The 23,003-nt window shown below is 33.0% G+C and overlaps 1 protein-coding gene across 1 annotated transcript; it reads right to left on the bottom strand.

The window, feature by feature from the left end:
- Nucleotides 1-224: 224 nt before the first annotated feature.
- On the bottom strand, nt 225-22,893 carry LOC111714658 (liprin-beta-1). The gene is made up of 23 exons (XM_023489805.1): nt 22,287-22,893; nt 20,100-20,273; nt 19,837-20,002; nt 19,431-19,501; nt 17,944-18,150; nt 13,743-13,896; nt 12,276-12,347; nt 11,630-11,757; nt 9,885-9,980; nt 9,173-9,253; nt 8,283-8,363; nt 7,632-7,712; nt 7,137-7,203; nt 6,692-6,784; nt 6,134-6,167; nt 4,439-4,671; nt 3,797-3,876; nt 2,926-2,991; nt 2,566-2,608; nt 1,561-1,715; nt 978-1,065; nt 383-453; nt 225-327 (listed from the first exon to the last, which is right to left on the bottom strand). Exons 1-23 carry the CDS (start codon nt 22,445-22,447, stop codon nt 240-242), a joined length of 2,490 nt encoding a protein of 829 aa, XP_023345573.1. The 5' UTR covers nt 22,448-22,893; the 3' UTR covers nt 225-239.
- Between the last annotated feature and the right edge of the window lie 110 nt (nt 22,894-23,003).

The following is a 23,003-nucleotide window of genomic DNA, read 5'->3' as shown; positions in this document are numbered from 1 at the left end:
AAGTAGGAGAACTGGAGTTTACAGATAGAAAGTAGGAGAACTGGAGTTTACAGATAGAAAGTAGGAGAACTGGAGTCTGTATATTTATATTTTTTCAACAAAGAAATAGGAATTTACTGCTTTTTGTTCTATTTTAAGGGGAGTTCCAGGGGGGCCCAAAAAATATGCCCCCCCCCCCTTTGAGATAATGGTTTAGTCCACCCCTGCCTTCAAAAATGAGTTTTCTAATATGTCTTTATTTAAAAAATGTAAATATTATTAGTAAAATAATTTTTCACCTGAATAACATCTGGCCCAACCAGATCTTTAAAATGTAAACAAAGATGCCTAAAATATAAAAAAAATAAAACTTTATAATTTCATTTTTTTTTAATCTAATCACCTTCTAAGTAAAGTTTTACTCGTTGGTATAGAGAGTAGAGAAGCTAATAATTCTGCTGTAAACCGGTTTTCCTAAGAACAAACATATTAACATTATATAAAATATAGTCACCTTTCTTAATCTTTTTCAACATGGGGAGAGAATCAACTGACATCCTTTATACCTGGATTAAGAGTGCTCCATGTACTCCACTACCCCTAAGGTTCGGAGCATATACCTGGATTAGGAGTGCTCCATGTACTCCACTACCCCTAAGGTTTGGAGCATATACCTGGATTAGGAGTGCTCCATGTACTCCGCTACCCCTAAGGTTTGGAGCATATACCTGGATTAGGAGTGCTCCATGTACTCCGCTACCCCTAAGGTTTGGAGCATATACCTGGATTAGGAGTGCTCCATGTACTCCGCTACCCCTAAGGTTTGGAGCATATACCTGGATTAGGAGTGCTCCATGTACTCCGCTACCCCTAAGGTTTGGAGCATATACCTGGATTAGGAGTGCTCCATGTACTCCGCTACCCCTAAGGTTTGGAGCATATACCTGGATTAGGAGTGCTCCATGTACTCCGCTACCCCTAAGGTTCGGAGCATATACCTGGATTAGGAGTGCTCCATGTACTCCGCTACCCCTAAGGTTCGGAGCATATTCTGAAAGATCAACTTGTCTCAACCATTCCATCACTCTAAACCAGAAGACGAAATTAAAACAATTTACTGAAGTGATACTGATGTTAGACCAGTAAGTTATTAAATCACGTATTAAGTGAAATGGGTCTGTTTACACTGCACAATTGCTGTGCTTCATGTTTTTTGGACTATCTAAAGTCATAAGTTGAGTCTAAAAATCGGCTTACTATTCCAGAGTTATCACTGAATAAGATGAACTGAGTCTTTGTCACAAACTCAAGTTTTTAAATCCCTAATTGTGTTTGCAACATGCTACAGAATTCATAGTTTGAAGTATCTAAGCTCTGCGACATTAGGTCGCAAAGATATAGGGATAAGAAAATCAGAGTTTGTGACAAAGACTTCATTCCTTTGACCTTCTTGTGTCCTGAACCATGTTAAATCATTAAAAGAATAAAAATAATAAATATTGTTTTGCTTTTATTAATAGCCTTATCAATACATTTTCGACATTTTTAATTAAGATTTTTTTCCTTTAAGAAACTGATTACCTATGATTAGTCCAGTAGACAACATCAGAATGGACTATCTGACTTTCTCTTTCTCCGGGTATACCTCTCCGCTTGAGACAGGACGGATCGAACCCGTTGCTCCGGAGTACATCAATGCCATGCTTCAAGGAGAGATGATGAAGCTGATTGGTAACCTGGAAAACAATTAAATATGACGTTCGATCTTTTTTTAATATTATTGTAGATGTAATTTTATATAAACTTCCATTTCCAGAGTAGCATGTCAAATAACAGCAGTATCTGTTGAACCTCTCTCAGAAAATTCATTATTTTTAATTGTTATATCGCTATAAAAGTAACCGGTGGATTTACATTGCGACGAAAAAATTATTGATAAAAATATCAAAGTATTTTTGGAGCAAATTTGCAAATTTTATATAACAGCGTGAACAATTTGCTTAGCAATAAAAAGAACCTTTTTAGTAAATTTAGAATAAAAAAATCCATAAAGTTTTTGTTTTAACAACCTTAAATGCTGATAACCGTATTGAATGCACTAGACCAGCTGCATAAGGTAACCATAAAAGGAAATATCAAAATATCGTCAACAGATGGCTTTTATATTGAACTTTATATGTGCTTTTTTTAAATACAGGGTTACCTACAAAGGATGAGACTGTATCGAAGACCTGAAACTCTTAAAATTTGACGATTTGAAGATTAATTTGAGACTTTTGACTTAAATTTAGTCTTAAAATGCATATTTAATGATTTAACCTAAAAAAGAACTATTTAACTGAAGCTGCCGGGTATCATGAATATCATGAATACAGCTAGACAGCTTATACATCTCGTCTTTGAAGTTTTATCCTTTGTGGGTAACCATGTAGAAACTGTCGTGACAGCGACTTTTAGGCGGATGGGTCGTGGTTACTTTTATTAAATTAAGATAATAAAATGTTTTGAGGATTAAATTTATTTTATTAGTTGGATTATACTTACTTTTAGTTGGATTATACTTACTTTTAGTTGGATTATACTTACTTTTAGTTGGAAGAGTTCATCTATTGTGAGATAGTTTAGTACTCTGAGATTAGATTTTTTCTAATATTTTTTTTTCCCCGAGGAAATTAAAAAATTTAAAGGGATTGTTACGAAATTTTAAGTGACAATGAACATGTTCAATTCACAACGGTACCCTTAAGAGCTTTTACTGATCAAGTATGAATTAGATATCCATGTTTTTGCTTTTTACAAAAGTTTTTTTTTCATTTGTGGTTTCTTCATATTATTGATCAGATTAAGGTTTCAAGGGTACCGTTGTGAATCGGAATTAAGTGGAGGATCACTTAAAATTACGACTACAGTCCCTTTTGATAACAAAAATTAAGAAGAAAAACTTTCCTTCCGTCCACTCTGGCCTCTAGGAAGCTGTCCTTGTACTGCGGTAATCCTACATCGTCCAACCATCTTCAAAAAATATCATTCGTAAAACTTAAAACTGCGGATTTTTCGGTTAATATTAATTTTTTTAATTTAAAAAAAAGACATTTTTTCATGGCAAAATTGTCAACTTTAAAGTTTCCATTAACCTTCGGGGTCATGTGAATTGCCACAAAAAAATTGGGCCCGATAGGTTCGGTCGTTTTGACATTTGATAGATACATTCTGACAGACTGCAGAGTGCAGACAAGCCAAATTATTCATATTGGCATCAGTTCTTTAATTTTTGATTTTAAAAAATATAGTCTAAACATCAATATATTACCTAAAAAAAGAAGGAATGATCATAAAAGGCGATTTATTACTTTACAAAATTATGAATTTATTTTTGGGTTTAACAGTGGTAGGCGAGTACAAAGTCGACTTTCTATTTAAGTTTTGATTTCTATTAAGCTTTTTCTAATTACAAGTTTATAAGTAATCAAAGAGAAGCTTTTTAATTGGCAGCTTCTCATGACTTCTATATTTGTGTGTATTCATGCTGTTTAACAGCTTGATGTAAACTAAAATTGAAATTGAAAGTCGTCTTCATTTTATTGTTGTAATTGCTACAACTGTCATTTCACTTTTCTGCATTGAAAGCATAGAACTGCAGGGGTCATCTTCTACCTGGAGTCTACAAAATATTCTACCTGGTGACCCATTGATTATCCAGCCTACTGCAGGGGTCATCTTCTACCTGAAGTCTAAAGAATATTCTACCTAGTGACCCGTTGATGATCCAGCCTACTGCATGGGTTATCTTCTACCTGGAGTCTAAGGAATATTTTACCTAGTGACCCATTGATGGTCCAGCCTACTGCATGGGTCATCTTCTACCTGGAGTCTAGAACTGATGGCCAGCATCAGCTTCTGCAAAATCAATTAATCAATTATAGTCTTAAAATATTTAATGTTTTCAAGATGATCACACTTAAAAAGCTGTTTTTCTAGATTATTTTTTTGCTCCGCTGCTTTTTTTGTTCACTCCAATTTATCTTAATTTTTCCTTTTTCTTGTTATATTGATTTGTTATTTTTTGCCATAGAGATCATTTTGAATATTTCCGATGATCGATAGTGTGTAAGTAATGGACTTTAAAATGTTTCAATGGACCCTACGCAAAAATGGCAATCTCTGATTCACAACGAAACCCTTGAAACCTGTATCTAATCAAACATGTGGAAGATATTGTCGTTTTTTTAGGTTAAAAGTGGTTAATTTAAGTTTTCTTGCAGGAGAAATGCGCAAATCCCTTTTGTAGAGAAACCGTAATGAAAAATAATTGTTTTCAAAATTACAATTATGGATACCTAATTCATCCTTGATTTGACAAAGCATTTAAGAGTACAGTTGTGAATCGGCATTTCTATCTTTGCAAGAAGGGTCACTTGAAATTACGCGAACAATCTCTTTTTTTGTTTTTCCATTTTACCTTTTTGTGAAGATTGTGTTTGATTCCAAGTTTGTTCTCAAGGTCTGACGAGGACATAGAGGCCAAATGGGCTCCATCTTTAATCAGCCTCCTGACCTCGTTGCTGTACATATACAGGCCGAGGTTGTCGAACCATGAACAGAGGAGGTCAATTGACCACTGTTCGAAAGGGAGGTCAGGCTGTAGAAGACCAACAGTTCTTTGAACCTCCCAACCACAGGCTATTTTACTTCCTGCAAATGTTTTAATGTCGTTGGATTTTCAAGATGCATGTTTGATTCACAACGGTATCCTTTTAGCCTATATCTGATCAATAATCAGGAACTTAAAGGGAGTGTTGGCAATAAATGAAAGGGGGTTGATCGCAACTAATCTTAATTCTATCTGTTACGCCAATAAGGAGAAATTGTTACAACGACTAATACCGAAGAACACATAGCAGCCAAATAATCGCTTAAAGTACATAGTATATGAAACAAACGTAAAGCATATTATGAAATATCAACTTTATTCGAATGCGTCGAAAAATTATCAATGATTATAGATTGTAATATCTGAATGATTTAATTAAATTGATTGTTTTACGATCCGAGTAGAATGATCCAACTTTCTGAATTTATACGGACGCTACGTTCTTCGGTGTGGGCTTTTTTTACAACTTGGTCATTATAGACTCAACAGAGAGAAGTAAGATTAGTAGCGATCACCATCGATCTTTTTTCGACGCAAGCCTATACCCCCTTTCATTTTTCGCAAACACTTCCTTTAAGGGTACCGTTGTGAATCAGAAATTGTATTCTATAGATTGAAACTACGCCTTCAGTCGCATTCATGCACTGTTGAAGAAATCCTATCATTGTATTCGACTTATTTATAAGAGCGAAGAAAGTACCAGGCATAGATCAAAAAATATTTTCTTTGTGGAGAATATTGTAATGATTTCAAGAACAGGGTGTCCCACGAAACATGAGAGTCGGTGAATAGTTTGAAATGTCTTCTTCCATGATTTTTTAAGTTGTTTGATACTAAAGAGACTAATAAAAAATAGGATACGACAGTCGTATTACAGTAAAATTGATTTCAAAGTATAACATATTTTAGTAAAAGACTTTTCAACTAAATAAAATGCACAAAAAGTCTTCAACATCTAATACAGCATATGGAAGAAGACATTCAAAACTATTCACCAACTGTAATGTTTCGTGGGACACCCTGTACTTATACATCTCTTAGTGTCATTAGGTTCTCCTGTTGGCGCTTAGCAGCTCTAGACAATCAAAAGAGCAATCTCTCATCATCTCATGTAGTTCACGAGATGTGCGAGATGAAATATAAGGGAGATACAACTGACGCGGCCCGCCCTACAATATGATTATACATGCTTTGCAGACGGTACTTCATTTGAATAAGAAATATTTGTCTGATATACAATAACCTATTCTGAATATGTCTTATACAAATGGAACACCCGTCTAAAAAAGCATGTATAATCATTTGGATGGGCGGGCCGCGTCAGTTGTATCTCCCTTCTACTTTCAAACCTAAAACAGTTTTCATCATAGAGAATCTATTTTTTTATGGCGAGATCAAATTCGAATTTCACAAGCTCGAATCCGAAAAAAAACCTTTTCAAAAGTGTATTTTTAGAAACAGCTCAAATTTGATTTGATTTTAATTCAAAATTTGTTTAATTACCTGCACTTGCTCTATGCTGATCTTTGTCAAAATCCTTGAGAATAAAACACACAAATTTCACAATTGCAAAACATGAAAATAACAAACTTGATGCATTTGTCTAGGATTTTAGACTGAAAAGAATTTAATCTTTAAAACATATTTTGAAAATTGATTTTCAAAACAAAGAACCTTTAATAATCAAGAGTTAGGGAGTATACAAAATGTTTCTTATGTACATTACAATTTGCTTTGGGAGTATTAAAACTTTACAATATTTGTGCATAAGATGTATGCAATGGGTTACCCACTAATGAAACTTTATAGACGACCTGAATCTCTTGAAACATTACAATCTTAATGTTTATTTTGATTTTGTGACTTGATTGCCATTTAATATATATCAAATGATTAGGCAAAGAATGCCATGAAATGAATGCATGAAGATGTTTAAAAAGTGCTGTACAGTCAGTTCGGAAGTCTCATTCTTTTTTATCAACCCTGTACATAAAACAATCTATATAATAAAGCTCTTCGTTCATATTGAGCTATTATTTGAAATTTGTGTGAATATCCTTCCTGTTTAGGTTCCTGTGGAATATGTCCCGAATTAGCTCTTCTCATCTTACACAGTATCTTCTTTAAACCACGTGGTTTAGTTGCAATAGGAGCCTTGACAATATAAATAGTATTAAAATAACATATTTTTATCTGTTTCTGTATCCTTGAACTGTACCTGGTCTGTATCTATTTCTGTATCCTTGAACTGTACCTGGTCTGTATCTGTTTCTGTATACTTGAACTGTACCTGGTCTGTATCTGTTTCTGGATCCTTGAACTGTACCTGGTCTGTATCTGTTTCTGTATCTTTGAACTGTACCTGGTCTGTATCTGTTTCTGTATCCTTGAACTGTACCTGGTCTGTATCTGTTTCTGTATCCTTGAACTGTACCTGGTCTGTATCTGTTTCTGTATCCTTGAACTGTGCCTGGTCTGTATCTGTTTTTGTATCCTTGAACTGTACCTGGTCTGTATCTGTGCCCCTGTCTGTGCTTGGATCTCTATGCCTGGTACTTGGAACAGAACTGTGTCTAAAAAAAGTCTGTTTTAAACATTTTTTAGAAGAAAAGAGACTGTTTTTGTTATTTCAGGTGTACCTCATTTACCAGAGAGGCATACGCGATTCACAACAGTACCCTTGATACCTTTTTCTGAGTAATAAGAACTATACCTGATACTATTAGATCAAGAAAAGAAGACGACCTACAGGGATAACCAGAAAACTGTAGAATAGGAAGACGACATTAATGGAATACTGAAGTGCATTTGATGTTGTTACAAAGCAAAGAGCTCTTCTAGTAAGTTATTAAACCACTTACTATGTGAAATGGGTTTGTTTAGAAAGCACAATCGCTTTGTCTACTGTTCATTGGACTATTTAAAGTCATAACTTGAGTCTAAAAGTCTACTTCCTATTCCAGAGTTTTCTGGTTATCACTGTAATATCTAAGAACTATACCTGATACTATTAGATCTGGAGAAGAAAGACGACCTTGTATCTCCACGTGTTGGACTATTACTGCTCTCTCCTTTACTCCTACTACAATACAGAACGCCAATAGGGTGTTTGGTACTTTTCTAAAGGTATTTTCCCAAGGGCGACTTCCGAAGTGACAATTCCCCCAGTTTGGTTAATTATCAACACCAAATTTTAAATCATCAATAATATAGGTTTTACCGTACAATGGTCGTCAGAATTAATTGCTTCATAAAAATTGACAAACTTAATAGTTTTATCATTTTCCCTGATAATACAAAGTGAAATTGTGAAACTTTCAAACTACCTAAATCAAAGACGATCTTTAAGAGTACTTTCAACTGTCATAATTAGTGGTCCACTCTGTAGCACTAACCCATAGATTAATAGCAATACAGATAGAACAGTATATGTCGTCATTTCAAGATTTTGGGGTTTTTAGTTCATAATAACCCTGAGACAGAAGCCCAAAGAAGATACGCGCATTCTGCGTTGAATGGCAAGACAGAGAGAGAGCATGCGCGTAACTCCTTGGACCTTCTGCCTTAGGGTTATTGTGTACGAAAAAACCCTTAATCTTGAAAAGACGACATCTAGTGTTCTATCTGTATTTTTATTTATCTATGCACTAACCTGACATTCTGCATCTGAACTGGGCGGAAAACTGAAGGTTGAGAAGGTTGAGGTGGTACAATAGTATTTAAAGAAGATTCCCTGGCAAAATATTTATTAATGCTTATTTACTTAATTTGATATTGCACCGTACATTTGTAAACATTGTTTAACACGCCTTAAATCAAGTGTTATTTTCTGCTAAACCATTGTAAATTATAAAAATAATTAAAAGAATGAATGCAATAATAAACAGGACATAAATATGAGGATAAATACAATCATGAAAAGGAAATAAATAAAAGAATGAATGCAATTATAAACAGGACATAAATATGAGAATTAATACAATCTTAAACAGGAAAAAAATAAAAGAATGAATGCAATTATAAACAGGACATAAATATGAGGATGAATGCAATTATAAAAAGGAAATAAATGAAAGAATGAATGCAATTATAAACAAAACATACATATGAGGATAAATGCAATTATAAAAAGGAAATAAATAAAAAAAATGAATGCAATTATAAACAGGACATAAATATAAGAAAGAATGCGGTTATAAACAGGACATAAATATAAGAAAGAATGCAGTTATAAACAGGACATAAATATAAGAAAGAATGCAGTTATAAACAGGACATAAATATGAGGATGAATGCTCTTATAAGAAGGAAAAAAATAAAAGGATAAATTCAATTATTAAAATTAAGTAAAAAAATTAATGCTTTTACAAAGAGGACGCTTTGGAAAGATAAATGAATGAATTCACCTATAATTAGGACGCGCCTAGGAAGGATAAATAAATGAATGAATTCACCTAAAAGTAGGACGCCAAGGAAGGATAAATCAAAGGATGAATTCACCTATAAGTAGGACGCCTAGGAAGAATAAATGAATGAATTCACCTATAAGTAGGACGTCTAGGAAGACTCCTGGTTCCATCAAACCCAGAGTCGGAGAGCTGAAGAGTTTTAGCCAACCTTCTCCTGGAGTAAAAATAATAAAAAATAGAATTTTTTTAAACTATTCCATTAAAACATTCATAGTAATTTTGAATACTTGAAGGGGTTCTGTAGACGTAATAAAATAATAGTTTTCACAGTAGTATTTTTAAACCTTTATTTGATCAAGGTTAAAAAAAAATTCAAAGTTCAACACATGTGTACTGTGTCGATGATATCTCCCTCAGTGTTACTAAGATAGAGGTAACAGGAAAACATATGTGAATCGGATATGTCACTCTAGAGATGAAGGGTTACTAGCTCGATTGGTTCAGCCGTTAATTGGACACAAACAGATACCAGGACAATATATATGTATAGAAAAATTCTAGCTTGAAACTCCAGCTTTGTCTGGACTTATCCGTATAAAAGTCAACACACTCAACTTGAATTCATAAACCAGGCTAACAATATTCCCGTTGTAATACCGAGTTTCCTCATCAATATTTCAGGCAAATTGGTGGGTTAATAAGTTTTGATCGCACGTCCTGACAAACAGAAATCATAACTTTTTATAATATAGATTATTATTTTTTATACTGTAGATTTATAATATATAATGTAATATAATGCAAGAGAAAGAACAAAAAAGTATATATATAATTTAATTATAAACCTGAGTTCAGAGTTCTCCTTCTCCGTACTGGTTTGCCGCAGCTTTAGTCCAGAAATCTCCGAGAGTAATTCAAGCTTCTGGGTTTCAAGCGAGGACCTAGATATAAGAGAAAATAATTCTTACCTTGGATACATTGCAAGGGGAACAGAAGCTTAAACTTTTTGTTTCAATAGCGCTTATCCACATATACAGTGGAAGACGACTTTTGAAGTCAATTTTGATTTATATCAAGCTGTTAAATAGCATGGATACACATAAACATAGAAGTCATGAGAAGCTGTCAATTAAAAAAGCTTCTCTTTGATTACTAGTAAACTTGTAATTCGAAAAAGCTTGTTAACAATCAAAGCTTCAATAAAAAGTCGTCTTCATATAATCGCCTACCATGTAGTGAAATCATTATTAAAGGATCTAAATTAAATTCCAAGGATTTACGAGAAATACATAGAGGAATTTTAAAAGAAAGGATAGTCTCTGTCTGAGCGCATTATATAAACAAAGTTAAATACAATAATTTTGAGTTCAACTTACTGACCTTTCTAGACGTCTGATGATTCTTCAGTACCCCCCCCCAAAAAAAAAAAATACGTTATCTATCAAAGTTTGACACATACATCTTTGTTCGGCTGAAGGTAAAGAATAAATGGATAGATAGAATGCTTATTTAAAATTTAAAATTTCCATAGAATTTTACCATGTCTTTAAAGCGTTGATGGTTTCTTGTAGGCCAAAACTGGCTAATTTCTGTGCTTACTGCTTACTCATTTAGTAAACCCTCAAAATACTCAATTGAATACAGAAACCAAAAATCAAGCTTCAAATCGTTATATTTTGGGTCGTCTTTACAGTCTCAAACTTTGTGGGTAACCCTGTACTATAGGCTGATCCACGAAACATGGCAGTAAAGATAACTTAAAGGTTTTTTATTATTATTGAGAGCTTTGATCAAAAAAGATAAACGGCCTAATTCAGTCGTTTTAGGCTGTGAGGTGTTATAGTACAAAAGTCTCATCAATTTTTAAGACAGGGTCGACTTTGAAGTATCGCAAAACTTAGATCTTACCGCTCTGACTTACTTCTGGTTTTCTGTAGCCCTTTAATGATTTTAGCACTAAAAAGCACTTGTTGTTAGCTTTGGTTTTTAAGAAGTAATTGGCAAAATTCGCAGAGCGTGAGATCTTTAAATCACAGTGATTTTAGTTGCTAAATTATTGTAAAGTCCCGCCCTCTTAAAATATTAAGTAGAACTCCTATTGTCCACAGTGGGTAGATTAGAAAGACGACATTGAAATGACGTGTGTGTTTATACAGGGTGTTCCACGAAACATGACAGTTGGTGAATAGTTTAGAATGTCATCTTCCATAATTTGTTAAGTTGATTTATACCAAGACAATAATAATAATATTAAATGGGAGTCATATTAAAGTAAACTTGATTTCAAAGTAAAATATTTTGGAGGAAAAGATTTTTTTAACGAAATAAACTACAAAAACCTTTAATATCCTAATACAGTGTATGAGGACGACATTCAATACTATTTATCAACTGTCCTTTTTCGTGGGACACCCTGCATTTGTTGTAGTTTTAAAGGCAACAATTACACCATGGCAAATACGTGAATTGGGACGGTGCAGACTGCACAATTGCGGGGTTTCATGTACATTAGATTATTTGAAATCATAATTTGAGTTTAAACTCTAAAGTCGTCTTCTTATTCTACAATTAACTGGTCCCCACTGTATACCTGTTGATAATTTCCCTCTGCAAAACCTCCTCGGTGGTCCTGAGCATCTCTTTCTTGTTGTCCAGCACCCTCTCCAAGTCCGTGATCTTATCCGTCTGAGAGTCCAGCTGGTCAGATAACAACGCAACCTGATGCAGGGTGTCCCAATAAACATGGAAATTAAGTGACGACTTTTATACCGTCTTAAATCCATAAAATAAAATAAATAAAAACAATATTTGTAGTATTCCAAGTACACATCTGATATCGAAAACGCCTGATCTTGAGATTTTCAAAATGAGGTTTATTATTTTTTGTATTTTCAAACTTGACAGAAATTTTATAAAATTTTTATACACATTTCAATTTATATAATTAATCAAAATTGTCTTTATATCTTATATCTTCGTCAAATTTTAAGACACGAATAAGGTTTAAACTACTTTTTGAACAGCTCGTAAGACTTACAGCCTCATTTCATATTTTCTTTGCAATACATTAAATATCAGAAATTAATTTTTAGGACCATCGAAACGATCAAAATGCTCTTTACCTGTAAAAGAAACGATCAAAACTATCAGAATGTTCTACCTGTAAATGAAACGATCAAAACGATCAAAATGCTCCACCTGTAAATGAAACGATCAAAGCGATCAAAATGCTCCACCTGTAAGTGAAGTTGATCCTTATCTCCCTCCAAGGCTAAAAGTCTTTCTTCTACTGAAGGATTGAGCGCAACCTAAAAGGAAATGAGGATATTTTGAGAACTTGAGAAGTATAAGTAGACAAAATGAATTCCAAGAAACAATATACTCCTGGACTGGACAGTCCAAATAATCAATCCGAACTTTTTGCCATTGCCACCATGACCATTATCCAAAGTTTTTAAAAAAGGAACTTTGTTTTGGCCACAAATTCTGATTTAAAAAAGGTATATCTTTGCAACCTGATAGTGTAAACCTTTGAAATTTTTTAAAATATCATAATTTGATCTAAAATGATTGATAGTTTGAAATATCTAAGGTCTCCGACATTAAAATGCAAAGATATAGGGATAAGAAAATCAGAGTTTGTGACAAATGCATCTTACTTGGGGTTATTACACACTACAATATTTATATTAAAAAATTATGTCTTTGCTGTTATCGTATTTGGGGAAGAGAATAAAAAAAAAATAGAGAGTGGGGAAGAATAAAAAATTGAATTATTTACACCCCTCACTGTGATTTAAAGGTCTCAAACTCTCAAAGCAAAAATCTATGAGAATTTTTCCAATTACTTCTTATCACCAGAGCCAACAACTTGCTTTCTAGTGCTAAAATATACGCATAAAGGGTTAAAGAAAAGAATAAGTGAGTTAGAGCGGTAAAATCAAAGCCTCAGGCGTTGCGACACTTCAAAGTCGACCCTGTCTTAAAAATTGATAAGACATTTTACAAGCAGCTGAATCTATGTGCCAAGATAAGAACATTCCCGTGGGTCTCCCGAGGTCCCCAATCAAAATTTGAGACAAATCGGTCAAGGGGTTCCTAAGTTATGATCGGACAAACAAACAGACAGACAAACAGAGAGTACAACTTTATATAAAAATATTTTCTGTGTAGTTTTGTTTTAACTAAGTTGTTGTGCAATATTTTACCCCTGACAAATTTTAAGATTTATCCAAGCTTAGGCACAAAAAAAATACTAATCCTAAAAAAAAGGTTCCGACATTGCTAAACTATAACTTTAAAAGCTAGGTTATAGTATAATTCTTTTTTTAATAAAAATGTGAAGTTAAAAACTGAAAAATTGGACTGCTGAAGAACTAGTTTTTGCGTAACAACAATAACAAAGGCAGCCGATCTAATGTAAACAAACAAGAGTTAGTATATGGTGAATCTTCATCTAACGCCAGAGATGCACCAGATGTCTGTTTATCATTTGTGTTATTGTTTACAATCTTTATTATTGTTGTTACGAAAAAACTAGTTCTTCAGCAGTCCAAAAACGTCACAGCAAAGTGACGGAAACCCAATCGCCCCCTCCTTATATTCAACTCTCCTTGAAATATTCTGAACTTCTTAAAATAGAAGTAAAAAAAATAGAAGTAAAAAAACTCAACAAAAACCGGCTCTAATTCATGTACAGTTACCTGCATATTCTGGGGAAGGTACATACACGCAGTACAGTAGTGGTTGCCAGGGTATCCTGAACTAGGGTACATAGAATAACAAGTTCTACAGCTGCTCCGAGGATCGTACGGTACAAGAGCCAAGTGGGAGGAGTGGTTAGAGTGCAGAGGAGACCTGAAATATTTAATTTGTTAAAAAAATATTTTTTCACACACTTTTGCGTTTAATATATTTCTAAAGCTCAGAAATACAAGAATTTATTAATGTTTTTTGTAAAAATGGAAATCTCTTTAGTAATTATGATGGTTTAAAAGCTGTAAACCTTCCAACTGCAATATAAAGAGAACCTTAAAAATTCTATAGTAATTATCTACTTTTTTTAATTAATCAAAAAGTCAGAAAATACTAATCCACCAAACTTGTATTGTTTCTCTTCCGCCATTTCTCGCACTATACTTTCTAAAGAGTTCACATTGCATTTAACATTAAAATCTAAACCCACTTTTTGAAGAGATACAGAGCGTCCCATATAATATTAGATTATCTCAAAGCTTTAACGCCAAAATAAACACTCGAAAAAACTATTTTTTTCGCAAGAATATTCTTAGACAATTTCCTTAATTTTTTTATTAGTCCCGCTAATCGTAATTTAGACCCACCATGACGATCTAATTTGATGTGGAATATCCTGTATTAAGAAGAAAAATATTGTCAATTGTAAAGTAAATGTTAGAGATGTCAACGTTTTGATTTTTCTAAATTTTAGCTTTCGTTACGATAGTGTTCATCAAAAGAATAAACGTTTAAAACGTTACGTTACACATTATGAAATTTTATGGCATAGAGTAACGTTATGTTATGAATTCTCTGCACTTGAATACCTTATACAACGTTAAGCTTTAGTAAATGTTAGTGAAAAACAGTAAGATCCGTTACGCTTTTGAATTTCCTGTTTTAACAAACTTGTCCAACGTTGCGTTAAAGCTTATGTAATATAACTACAATTTTTTAACGTTCCACTTTCATGTAAGGTAAATATTTTCAGAGACCTTACGTTACATTTTCACTTTGTTTAAGATCTAGAAGATAACAAACGTTTTGCTTTCATAAAACGTCAATTGGGGCATAGTTCTGTACGTTACAATGCATTTCAGTGCAAAGAATATTTTTTGTTAACGTTACGTTTTATCTTAACTTTTCTATCTATACGTTGCGTTGTATTAAAATGTTCAACCATTAATGTTTCTTACGTTACACTTTATTAAAATGATATTGTTTCTAAATGAAAGCATTGCAAGATTTTTTTCGTGATAATTACATTTTTTTACTCACCCTGTATGTTGCTATTGTATTGTTAACCTTTTTAGAGATTGTGTAAAAGAATATGCATTATGCAATATAAAGATGTTATAATATTATTATTTTGTTTGAAAATATTTTTTTTGTGCCTTACGGTGATTTCTCCTATATTAAATTGTCAATTCGCAACTCTATGGACGATTTTGAAATTTTTTTATTTAAAACGCAGCAACCTCAGGTGATTTCTAGCTGATTTCTAAAAAAAGTCACAAATCAATTACGCTTAATGTCCAGCATACATTTACAAGATAGGAAAACACTCTTAATTTTCAAATCATCAAAATCAGATAAAGGTATACACGTTATCATGGCCCTCTTAAAATAGGACACTTCATAAAATGAGTTAAAATTCGCAATGCAGACTGACCCTTTTCTTCTATCTAATAGAATTCATAGTTTGAAATATCTAAGGTCTACAACATTAGGTAGCAAAGATATAGGGAATAGAAATATAAGTTTGTGAACAACTCAATTTCTTTAGACATTCTTATATAATAGAAGTCATAGCTTGAAATATCAAAAGTCTAACACCAGCTTGCACAGATTAGAAAATTATAATTTGTGGCAACTTTTTAGTTCTTTTTGTGCTTTTTTATGTTACTTACAAAGTAAGTAAAAAAGCGGCATTAGCTTTAGTTTACAAACCACAATGAAAATGTTTTCAGAGTTCATGTTTGGGGTTAAAAATATCAAATATAGTAAGACAAGTGCTAAATTTTTTTAACACAAACAACGCGAAATAAAATTATTTAACATTTTTTTCTTTAAAAATTCGATGAAACAAAACCAGTTTTTTTCTATTCTAAAGTTTCATAAATATCTATTGATGAATAAAACATAACACGCATTTTCCATTTGCTGAAATATTGTTGCATTTTAGTAAGTATCTACATTTCTAAATTTTTCAACCTAAAACATGAACCATGCCAACTGAATTTATGATTTCAAGTAGTCAAATAAACCTGAAACCCTGCAATTATGTTTGTTCACAGACTGGTTCCACTTAATAAGTTGATTTTTTTGCAATTAGAAAATCATTTGCTTTATAACAGAAAATGCATATGTAAAATTTCTTAATGTCGTCTTCCTTTTCCAGAGTTTTAGTGGGTTTCATCAAACAATGGCAAATCAAAAACCTTTGAATTTTCACTAATAGCATGTTAAAAAAAAATTCGTTTACACTTTAGAAAGGAACTAAGTTTTTTTCAAATTTACTTATCCCTATATCTTTCCAACCGGATGGTTTAAACCTTGTATATTTCAATATTAATGGTCTACGACATCGGGTTGCAAAGATATATTAAATGAAAATTAGAGTTTGTGGCATTAACTCATTTTCTTTAAACTTGAAATGAAAAACCATTAGTCTTTGCTGTCAAATCATCAGTCGAATCTCTAACATTGATATATTAGAGACGTTTTGAAATGTTTTGATTGGGAGAATTATTGTTAAACTTTTGAAATTAAAACTCAGCTCTCATAGTAACGTTTATTGAACAATATTTTCATCAGACATATATCTAACGTTAGACTAATCAATTTAGTATTCAGAGAAAAGTTATGAAACGTTTTGATTTACAGAATACCATTTTTTTAATGTTATTCGTTACATTATTGAAATTTTGCTCTGTAAAAAAAAACTTTCGTTTCCTGATTATAAAAATAATAAAATATTTCTGCAACGTTGAATTTTTCATTATATTATAAGGGAAAACGTTTTAAAACGTTTTCATAAACAGTGATGCATTTTTCAGTTACACAACGTTACACTTTTTATTAGTTGAACTTTGAAATAGAAATCCTTTCGTTACGATATTCAATCAAATCACAATTAATGTTTCAAACGTTAGACTTTCAAGTTCCCTATGAAAACAAAACATTTCTTAACGTTATGGGCAAAAAAGTTGTAGATATTAGAAAAATAACGTTACATTTCCACTAAACACTAACGTTAGGAGTATGTTCCTCTAACGTTAACGTTAGGTATGAGCTTCTATAACGTGAACGTTTAACGTTCACGTTATATAGAATATATCCAAACGTTACACATTATTGTAACGTAACGTACAAAAACGTTCATTTTACGTTACGTTACACTTTTGTTGACATCTCTAGTAAATGTCACTGAATAAATGTAAAATCAAAACCAGAAGAGCTCCGAGGTCATAATGTCGGACTAATGATAAAATATAAATTTGACTTTCTCCTTCTGTCCACTATAGTTTCAGTAGAAGTAAATATTTCCATTTACTGATAGCGCCGATTGAAGGATTCATAACTCTGATTGGACGAGATAGATAGAAAGATAGATGTTACCGCCATACTATTTCTGTTGGTTCAGAATAGACAACAAACACATGACTAAACCCTGATTGGATCAGGCGCTAATGGACTCGGAAGACATGTCTAGTTTGCATGGTGACACCTTTAAAGGGACTGTAAGTGTAATTTCACTTGACTCTTCTTGCCAAGTTGGTAATGTACGATTCACAACTGTACCCTTAAAAGTTTTGGTTTATCAAGTATGAATTAAAAATTAATGTTTATAATTTTGAAAACTATTTAAAATTGGAGTTTCTCTAAAAATGTGACTTGCGCATTTCTTATGAAGAAAAACATTCAGGAATTATGAGAAATAAACACTTTCAACATCCAGAAACGACAATATCTTCCATATTATTGATCATATAAAGGTTTCAAGGGTACCGTTGTGAATCTAGTATTGCATGGAGTGCCACTTGAAATTACGCTTACAGACCAGTCCCTTTAGGAGCGAAAATTTTTTCGTTTTTTAAAAGTTCAAAACCAGTCGTTGTGACCCATCGCTTACCGATCGTTTTGGACAACAATTAACAACCTGACCTGCAGCTATGGTTGGATATAAAATCATTCATAGAGTCAGCTCCAGAATCCTCCTCCTCGTCAGTCAACCTGCTCGTGGTTCGGTGCGGAGATCTGAACTCCCGGGCGGAGAAATCCTTGTAATCCCGTCGGTTCGGCGATTGAACCCGCCGTCGGAGTCCAGGTTTCCCAGAGAGATCCTGCGTGGCGGGGGACGGAGACTTATATCTGGAAAAGATAGAAAAATATGAAAACACATATTTTATAAAAGTTTTACATTTTTTACATGATAACCAGTTTGCTGTCCATTTTGGATCTGTAGGTCATTGAGTAAGTTTTGTAATCCTTCAAATCAAATCAAATCATTCTTTGCAGGGATTACTTGAGGCATCCTTACTTTGATCAGGAGTTTCAATTCCCTCTCAGATTAAATGGAAACACACTTAACTTTACAAAATAAAATCAAAGAAAAAAAACAAACAAAGACTAGGCTTTATAAAACAAAAACAAAAAAGGGAATAGAAAATCAGAGTTTGTGGCAAAGACTCAATTTCTTTGCCGTAATTTTAGGAACCCTGATAAAGCGATCATTTGCGTAGTAGATCCAATCAATACTCTTTATCACATATTTATGTCATTTTGTAAATATTACCCAAATTCCCTCTAATTATCGAATTTATCGAATTTATCGAGTTTAATCTAGTTTTAATGAGATCAATATGGAATTGTGTGGGGTCAGCGGTTTTTTTATATTTAAGAAGTTTAAAGACGTGTAACAATATAGTTCACCCCGCCTTTTCTGTTATCTAAAACGCGATCGGTAAACCACATCCTATGTACACTAGACGGGCCGGTACGGGTACGGATCACGCTTCTTTTAATCCTATGTGATAAAAAATTCTTATGAAAATAGTTCGAATTTTGAAAAGAAAAAACTCGATTTTGAAAGAAAAAAAATCGATTTAAAAATATTATATTTAAAAAATTTCTCATGTTACCCCAAGGGTATCTATGGGTTTCCTCAATTCAATTTTAGCCGATTCGGTCCAGCCGTTTGGTCAGCTATAGCTTACATATATATAAACATACAAATATATACATACATATACATATGAGCTAAGAGAATTATTATATAGAATGTTAATACAAATTTGAAAACTCTTATTTTTAGGACAGAAAAGGTAGGGTAAAAATTTCACAAATATGTGTTTTCAAATAATTTCATTTAAGATATGAATGACGTCATTCGCCATGAATTTTAGGCTTTTCATTCACACTACATCTCAGCTGCCGGCACTATACAGAGTTACCCACAAAAAATGAGACTAAAGTCGGCTTGAAACTCTTCAAATATGACGATCTTTGAATGACTTGGGCACTGAAAGAAACAAGTTTACGGTTGCAGGGAATCATGAATATGAGAAAATAGATAATATTAGTTCCGTACAGGAGTAAATAAACTCTTATCCTTTAATGGATAACCGGTATTGCATGTACAAGGAATGTACCTGTTATGTACATTAGTTGAAGGTAGAGGTGGAGGAGGATGGCAGGGTGGTGGGGGATGGTTAAAATGAGCCTTAAGAAAATGTTTTTAAAATTTAAAGAATTATTTTAAAAACTAGTCAAAAATTATAATACTTCAAATTAAAATAAGTGAAAAAGAATCTCGGAAACATAAGAATCTCTTTTAAAAAATTATTAAAATGATTTAAAGATAACTGATTGATTTTCCACTAGTGAAATATTATGAAATAGGAAATCAACCTTTTGAAAGTTTTTTAGAATCATAAAATTGATTTGAACTTTTACTGTCTAAAACACTCAATTTAAATGATTCACTGGACCCTGTAAGTTTTCGTTGCTAGATTTTAAACTATTTTTGAGAACCCCTGTATTATATTTGATTAAAACCTGATTAGTTGGGTTGAACTGTGGTCCTGCTGACATCCTATAGTGTTGTTCTAGAACCTTCTTTCTGCTCCTCTCCAGGCTCCCATCTCTGCTCCCCTGATCCAGGCCCCTCCTCCTGCTCCTTTCCAGGCTCCCCTCCCTGCTCCCGCACTCAGCTAGTCTTGGACTAGTCATTATCATCATTATCATCATTATCATCATTATCATCATTATCATCATTATCATCCTTATCATCATTATCATCATTATCATCATGAAAATACCTCATCATCAGTTCTCTGCTTCTCCTATGAATTCGTTCCAACTCTTTCTCCCGTTCCTTTATCCGTTCATATTCTCCTCCGTCCGTCTCTCTTCTCTCTCCGTCCCGTCTCTCGGAGTCTCGATCTTTGCTGCGGGGTTTTCTCTGACTTCCAGATTTATTCCTTTGCTTATCTCTGAACCGATATTCCAGTTTAAATAGTTCTATATTAGATACTAGTGATTTTATAGTGAAGTGGGTTGACTTTTATATTGAAATCTGCATGAATAGCTGGGTTCCCAAGTTTGTAAATTATAACTAACTGAAAAGATTATTTAAATTATTGTAGATGAAAAAAAGTTCTGAACAGCAAGAATTTAATTAAATAGATATGGCTAACTAAACTACTTGTGTATAGCACAGTCAGTCACTTAAGAGAAGAGTTTAATTAGTCACACCTAGTTCAACAACTTCTCGCTGAATAACTTAAGCTCTGATACAGATGATGACTTAAAAGAACTGAGGCCGAATTTAAAGAATTTGAGCCGCGGTTTAAATTTAAGCCGAGGCTCAAATATGGTTTGTTCCACTTAAATTTGTATTAAATTTTTCAAGATTTAAGCCGGCGGTCAATTAACACCGCTTTTTGGGGGATTTGAGACATGGCTTAAATTCATTAAATTCGGACACTGAACGCTTAATTTCAACTAAACCTTTAAGCAAAGAATGCAATTCCCGATTCACAACGGTACCCTTAAAAGCTTTGTCTGTTCAAGTATGAATTATAAGTATAAATTTGTATAATTTAAGAAAATGATTATTTTAATTTTAAAATTCGGTGATGGTAATGGACCAAACCTCTGTAGAGTAAAAAAAGTAAATGTTAGTTCCACATTTACGGAAAATATTTTTTTTGTTTGGGTTGACCCTCGTCAGTTCTTGAGATTGTTTCTGTCACAAAGATTAAAAAAAATTAAAAAAATTATTTTAAATTGTGATTTCTCTAAAGAAGTGACTAGCGCAGATTTGATAAGCGACATAATCTTACACATCATTGGATCAGATAATGGTCTCCCTATAAGCAGTTTGTAGCAAAATAAAAATGTTTACTGACTGAATAAATAGGTATTTTTTTAATGTGATTAGATCTTTAAATGAATGGGATCATATCTAATTGATTAGGTTTGTATCTGAATAAATTGGTTTAAATCTTTAAATGAATGGAATCATATCTAATTGATAAGGTTTGCATCTGAATAAACTGGGTTAGATCTTTATATGAATGGGATCATATCTAATTGATTAGGTTTATATCTGAATAAATTGGTTTAAATCTTTATATGAATGGGACCATATCTAATTAAAAAGGTTTATATCTGAATAAATTGGTTTAAATCTTTACATGAATGGGATCATATCTAATTGATTAGGTTTATTCTGAATAAATTGGTTTAAATCTTTAAATGAATGGAATCATATCTAATTGATTAGGTTTATATCTGAATAAATTGGTTTAAATCTTTAAACGAATGGGATCTTATCTAAATAAATATGTTTAGATCTGAATAAATAGGATTATCTCTAAATAAATAGTTATATATCTAAATAAATAGTTATATATCTAAATCAATAGTTATAATAGGTTTATGTCAAAATGAATAGTTATAAATCTAAATGAATAGGTTTAGTAAAATATCTAAATGAATACTTATATACTTAAATAATATTAGCTTATGCGCGGAAATGTAAACAATCCTTTAAACTAAATTTAGAACATATATATCCGTGTTTCTAACAAGTTGATCAGTCAAAACTTGAGACAAATCGGTCAAGAGTTATTATTGGGCATACTATTAAACAGACAGAGATTACTATACTTTATATGAATAGAGATGAAAAGGTTTAGCTTTTGATAAAGATATTTCTATTTAAATGAATAGGTTCACATCTAATACAGTGATAGCCATTAAAGTGTGGAATGGGAGACGACATTCTAGGAATCCTTTTTGTATTTTATGTTGTTTTAAAGCAAATATTTGTGTTTAATGTTCACGTCTAAATAAAGGCATAACTTGAGGCTAGCACAGTCGTTTAGCACAGCTTCGTCTCTACCTGTTCCACAGTTTAATTGGTCCCACTGTACACCTAGATCTAACATTGAGAAACTTTTTAAAAAATAACTCATGAATTCCAAAACTGGTTTATTTTCCTTCTGGCAGGCAGGGCTGGTTTCTCTTCATCTTCTCCTCTATCTACTAGGTTGACGTAGGAGTGGATCATTCCTCCGTCGGACCACTCCTCCACAGGGTGTACTCCCCTCCGGGGGGCGGAGTAAACCTCACTGGAGTCCTCGTCTATATCACTGGACATTACTGGGGACTCCCGCCACCTTTATACCTGCCCAGGAGTTATAAAAGTACTCCCAGTCTTTATTTAGAGTTGTTTTATTTATCTTTTTATGAATTTTATTTTGAAGTTTCACATCACCGTAGGTCTCTACACTGAGCTTTACTCTATATATAACTATTATTTGAATGGAGCTAATTCCCAGAGTAAGAACTGCGTCCGCCCAGCTAGTCAGCCTCCTTAGCCTCGCCAGCTCAGCTACCCGGTCTGGTTTAATCAGTTCCTCGGCCTCCTGAGCCCCGCTAGCTCGACTACTCGGCCAAGCCAGCTCAGCTTCTCGGCCCGACCTGCTCATCTTCTCGGCCCGGTTCGACCGGCTGGCCGGATGCCAGGGCAGGGTGATGGGGCTCACACACAAACACACGAATAAAACAAACAGACGAAAACTAACAAACGCCGGTTAACTTATCCTGCATCTTATCAGTCAAATACGTAGTTAGGCTTTCTCTATATATATATATATATATGTCTTGTTTTATTAAATAGATAATCGAATTAGATAATAAATATCAATGTTTGT

Source organism: Eurytemora carolleeae, unplaced genomic scaffold (genome assembly GCF_000591075.1).
Source record: "Eurytemora carolleeae unplaced genomic scaffold, Eaff_2.0 scaffold1588, whole genome shotgun sequence".
Taxonomy (NCBI): domain Eukaryota; kingdom Metazoa; phylum Arthropoda; class Copepoda; order Calanoida; family Temoridae; genus Eurytemora; species Eurytemora carolleeae.
This window is presented reverse-complemented; position numbering and strand designations above follow the sequence as displayed.